Source organism: Plectropomus leopardus, chromosome 12 (assembly GCF_026936395.1).
Source record: "Plectropomus leopardus strain MGB_pleo_1.0 chromosome 12, ASM2693639v1, whole genome shotgun sequence".
NCBI lineage: Eukaryota > Metazoa > Chordata > Actinopteri > Perciformes > Serranidae > Plectropomus > Plectropomus leopardus.
The window spans coordinates 12,006,501-12,012,500 of NC_142187.1; the positions used below are offsets into that span (position 1 = coordinate 12,006,501).

General features: G+C 39.8%; 1 protein-coding gene across 1 annotated transcript in view; it reads left to right on the forward strand.

The window, feature by feature from the left end:
* The window catches only part of lig1 (ligase I, DNA, ATP-dependent), a 62,803-nt gene that overhangs the window by 12,058 nt on the left and 44,745 nt on the right, over positions 1 to 6,000 (forward strand). The window contains exons 6-8 of the mRNA XM_042498151.2: positions 876 to 1,277; positions 1,444 to 1,543; positions 5,473 to 5,559. Coding sequence (XP_042354085.2) covers positions 876 to 1,277; positions 1,444 to 1,543; positions 5,473 to 5,559 — 589 coding nt within the window. The remainder of the gene's footprint in view (positions 1 to 875; positions 1,278 to 1,443; positions 1,544 to 5,472; positions 5,560 to 6,000) is intronic.

A 6,000-nucleotide genomic window follows, 5' to 3' on the forward strand; every position in this document is an offset into this window, starting at 1 on the left:
GAATAGATGCATCCCTAATTCAAGACGGCCCCAGTTCTCATCGGTCACTGCTTATAATTCGGGCTGTTGTATAATTTAAACCTCAGTTTTGTTCAAGAAATGGAGTAGTGGATGGAAAAAGTTGAGTTTTTAGGGAAACTTGAGACACTCTGCTCTATGACAAAGTTTTGCTGTCACACCCTTCACTGTTTGCTTAGAATTTTAATTGTAAACAACTTGGAGCAGCATCTGGGCCTCCATTTTCACCATCATTGAGAGGCAATCTCGGAAATTTGCATCATCCACCACAGCCACTTCAGCTTTGACTAATTTGTTTGTCTACATTTTTACATGATGCCTTATTCGGGGAGAAATTACAGAAAGCAATCAATTTTGCAAAAGCAGGCCACATCATTATTCTGAAGTGAAATTATTGAATTTTTCTCACAGTCAGCTTCTCGAAACCTGGTGGGGTTTTTAGGCGGCATGTGTACCAACAGCAGACGGGAAAAATGGCCCCTCTTTTTGAAAATTGGCTTGTAAAGTACTAAAAGCGACTGTTGGAAAAACCAGTCCAGTCCCCCAGTCACTTTAACTTTCGGATGAGAAAATTAAAGTTTCATGTCTGTCTCCTCGCCCAGCCGGTATCATGACCCCGCTCGGTCTGCTGAGGCTCGCTGCTACAGGTTTGTCAATAGTAATTTCTCCCTTACCTGACTCTCGGGTGAAAAGGAAACCTGAAGAATATAACCTGCGGCATTTATTGAAGAAGGCTGTTATGTTGAAAACCATCTTCAAACATGGGCTTACACAAAAAAAAATGGGTCGCCCTCAGTAAACCTGCTGGCATTTATCTCTTCAATGACTCCACTCCCTCTCTGTCTCACCCTGTGTAGGGAACACCGATGAACCCATGGAGGAGGGAGCAAAGGAAGAAAGGGTTGAAAAGGCAGTGACCGAGGCTGACAGCCATGATGATGATGATGATGAGGAGGTGGAGAAGGAGAAGAAGAAAGAGGAAGAAGAGAAGGCCGAGGAGGAGGAGGAGCGGCTGAAGAGAGAGAGCTCTGATGAGAAAGAAAAGAAAGCTGAGGGGGCGGAAAAGAAAAATGAAGCAAAGGAGAAGACGGATGATGAGAAAGGCCCCGCCGTTGCCAAGAAAAAGAAGGAGGTGGTTGAAAAGGACACGCGAGAGGGAGAAGAGAGCCCAAAAAGTCAAACAGCGAGAAAGCAGAAAGAAGCGAAAGAGCAGAAAGATAAGGAGCCGCCCAAGAAAGCCCCCATCAGCAGTTTCTTTGGTGAGGAGGAATTTGCATAGCCCTGTGCTTGCATACACACAAAAAAGTGTCCAAAAATGTGCTACTCTTTTATCAGTGAGGAAAGACAGCAAAATATTTCTTTGCCCCAACCCCCTGCTCCACCCTCACCTTCAGTTTTTAATTAATTATTTTTTTTACTCAATAGCTCCAAGAAAAGCTGCAGTGAAGGCAGAGAAGAACGAAGGGGAGAAAAAGACAAGTGCAGAGAGGAAGACTTCAGCGGAGGAGAGCAAAGACGCAAAAGGGTAAGGAAAAGTACAACAGCTCAGGCTTGACAAGCCGGACGCCTCAGCTCTGTCTCACCTGTCCGACACAATGAACTCTACACTTCAAATGTTGCACCTTTCAGTCGACTTTGACCTCTGACCCCTTCGGTACATGCAGATGAGACACTTATTATTGTCTTTTTCATTACAGGCTACCTGATTATATTGATCCATTACTTCAGTCAAGGAGGTTATGTTTTTAATCCAGTTTGTTTGTCTTTTTAAACTAATCTTGCACATTGTGTTAACTCGCACTACGTATAATAATCAGCCTTTTTGCACGGCCAAAACCTACCACTTTCATGCTCACACTGGGCCCTATTTACTAATATGTGCGTAAAAATGTTCTTACTCTGCGCATAAAATAATTGTGCTCTCAAAACTACTGTCAGATTCATGACATGTGCGCACCGGCTCATTTTGTTTTTACCTCTGTGGTGTATCATGGAGAAAGCAGTTAAGTTCCTTCTACCTGCATATTAAGACCACACACACACCAATGTGGGACCATCAGTGAGCATCTGTGAATGTAACAGTAGTCAGAAACTGCTGATAAGAGGTTTGTCGCTTGCTACCGATTACTTTAAACGTGTCAGTGAATGTCAATCAGCAAGGTTAAATATGACATCCTAACACCTGCCTTGAGGTAGATCCGAATTTCCTACAGTCTGGTGATGATAATAATAATAATAATAATAATAATAATAATAATGATAATAATAATGATTATAAAAAATATAATGACAGTAAAATAATAACAATTTCAAGGCACTAAAAATTGGTGGGAGTAGCCATCATTACAGGCAGATTTAATTCTCATATACTCCACTGTGAGATAGGACTTGCACACTTGGGTTTTATAGTGGATTATTTTAATTATGATAATAATTTATGAGGACGAAAGACCGAGGATGAAATAAGTGCATGCATTAGTAAATTAACAGTTTAAATATTGTCTATTAAGGCTTTTTTTTAAATGAATAGTTTAATATTAACATGCTCTGCATTTAGTGAAAAGGCGTGTGTTTACATTTTCTGAGACAGACAGGCCTTCATAATTTGTGTGTACGCCTGGTTCGAGGCAGCTCCATATTTGTTTGCAGAGTACGCAAAAATTCAGGAAAGAAAATACTGATGAATCCTGTATTGCTACTGAAATGTTCATATGCACGGTTTCAGCACAGATTTGTGCCTATGCGCTGTTTGTGAATGAGGCCCACGGTTCAGGTCAGAGTGAGGCAGCTCACACTGAAGGATTTTGTCCATTAATGATTCCAGTAAAATGTAATTCAAGCTTGACGGCTGCTTAAATGAAATGTTTAAACAAGAAAGACTGCATTACATTGTGCAATTTGTTTGGAAGGGAAAACAAGAAGGGAAAAAGACCATGGAGCTGCTGGTGGCTGAGTGAAGTGCTAAAAGTGCTTTTCATGTATCACAGCACAGTCTCAATTAAGACTACAGTTTTAGCCTTAACATGTAAACTACAAAAATGCACACAGAGTGCAAACCTCTGCCAGGCGCTGCCTGAAGTGATTGCAGCCACTCGAGATAATTCTTGTAATTTCAGCAGACGCATCACAGCATCTATTTTTTGACGGAGCCACAGCACATTGTCAAAAGCAGATTAAGTTTTCCTGCTAACAGGCGCAGCATATAAAATGCAGATGGGCCTGCTATACAGTTATGATAATGAATTTGATGATGATGTAATGTTAATAACCAAAATACTGAAAGACGCTTCTGAAACACTCCTGGTTTGTTATGATGCCGTCCAGAGGATGGTACGCAACCAGGTTCCAGCTGCACCAGGTGGAATTGTTTCTCATATATCGTCATATATCTTGCCTAACTTTAGTAGATCATAAGAAATTAGGTATGAAATCAATCTGCAGATGCTCCATTTCAAAATGACACCAAACTTTTCTTCAGTTTTTGACTCAGGACAAAGGCCTAAATGTGGCCTGCAGCTGACAGTAAGGCTTGTTTTTAGCTGAGGCAGTATCCAGAAAACTTGTGCAACGATTGGTCAGTTTAGAAAGGTAAGAATTCAACAGTCAGTGACAGTATTAAACAGTCAATAAAACGTTTTTTTTTTTTTTCCAAAAGTTGTGCAAATTACTGCAGCCATGAGGTGGTCCTTAGGCATACAGTCATAAATGTGCACACGTAACATTAGGCTCATGGATCTAGTAGTTTGCGAAATTAGTTGGGTACGGACAGACACACACATGAACACGCACATGACCAATCACATGATCCCCTCCACGCTTACATCTTGTCAGATTATTATACGTCAGTAAGAAGGGTACTCAGAAGCCGAGCCAATTTTTCAATCCGCCTCTTTACCCAGTGCATTACAGTTCATATCAGATCTTTTCACAGACAGAATTTAGGAAATCAGCTCGTGGAAGTTCCTGACATGCCAGAAATCCATCAAGTTATACGACAGAAATCAGAAATCAAAGCAAATTCTGCCTGATTCTAACATACTCAAACCATTATACCAATACAGGTCTAAAATCATTTTAAATCCATACTGTGTCTGTCAAACATGAGTTATCAGGGTACAACAGATTTCAGTTACATTTTCTTTGAAGTTAGGCCACGGGAAGGCTTTCTTAACACCGTGTCACCGTTTATGATATTTCCCAACAACATCTGCTCTTTCTTGAATTAAAAAAAAATCCTCAATATGAAATGATTTTCCATTACTGGTTCTATATTAAATGTAGTTATTTAAACATGAATCTTTATGGTCTTTGCTAAGGTAAGCACTCTCTAGTGCTTTAAGCCAATCCATTTCTGTGTTTAATATTAATAATACTACATCTTTACATTATCTGAGACTGTTTTAGGTAAAGCAGTGTGATTATTACATGTGAATAAACCAGCAGCAGAAGCAGCAGTGCATTACTGCTTTGTCACTTTGAGGTCATGTTAACTATTCCAGCCACAAACTATTTTTAGCTCCAAAAGAGAGGAAATGCATTTTTCATTCTCCTAACTATTTATTTTGTTATCACTGCCTTGTGCGCGACAGCATAGGAGTGATAGGTGTTGCATACAAAAGAAAGTTCACAGCTAGAATACTGCTCCTTGTAATGCATTCAGGAAATAATATTTTGCTTGACTATAGTCTCTTGCACCATGTGTAAAGAAGGTAAAGAAACACCTAAAGTCTGTGTAAAATGAAAACATGTTACAAAGAGCCTTTACTACATAGTACTGAATAGTAGAATTAGACAGTGACTGTTTTTTCATCATGTTCCTGCTTTAAGATTTTTTGGGTGGGTCTGAAACCATAGGTTGATGACACACTGGAGCTATACTCAACATAACCCCGCCCCTGACAATGTAGCAGTATAAAAAGGAGAAGCATTATTAGCATAGTCCCGTGATTGGGCGTGGCCTCCGCTCCTCCAGCGGACACGCCCTCAGCGTTTCAGATCAGAGAAAACTGTGCATTTTTTCATGATTTTTAGATCTTCTTTGACATACTTTGTGATTTTTTTGGTCATTTAAATTTAGTCAGGTGTTTAATAACACATCTTTCTGTGATGTGACAAACTCAGAACACATTATCACTTTACACAGACTTTAACATCCTGTATTAAAAAACTATCATTTTGTACAATAAATTATTAAAAAACATTGTCGTCATGGGAAACACTTCTGTATTAAATACATTTACTTAGTGTAGTCATACTTCTTCTAGTGTGAAGCAACCAGTGAAGCTTTCTCCCAAAACACTCATTACATTTCTGAGTATCTCATTGTTATGATAATAGTCTGCATGACTTTCTGTCTACAAAGAGAAATGTGTTGGTTTGATCGACTGTAACAGCTGCCACCATCTCTCAGTCAGACTCTTAATTTGCTCAGTTTCCTGTTGTGTTCTTTCTCAGTGAGTCAACCTCGGGACAAACAGACTACGATCCGTCCAGGCCCAACTACCATCCTGTGGACCACGCCTGCTGGAAGCAAGGCCAAAAGTAAGTCCAGCTCAAGTTTACTCAGCCAGTTCACCTCGATGACCAGTTACACAAATAAGTTTGTGTCAAATCTGCTGAAACCGTCACTGCTTTCTGAAATAAGTATGTGAGACAAATAATCTGTGAAAAAAATCATGTTCCTCCTCTTCATACTGCTTCTAATGGCATTTGCTCAGATCTACTGCATTGCCTGTTTCTCTCCTCAAATGGTTTTGAAAACATATTTTAGTGTACTGTTTAGCTGTAAAAGTGGAAAGTTTGTAACCCAGCTGCCATGTTGGAAGCAGCCTACCGAAGCACCACCCACTGGCCAGACCAACTTTCACATATTACAACTAAACAATACACTAAATTATGTTAATGAAAACCTTTGAGACAAAGGTAATGTATTTAGAAAGTCTTGATTTGATCAGCGCTGCCTAGTTTGGCTGTAGTTCATGA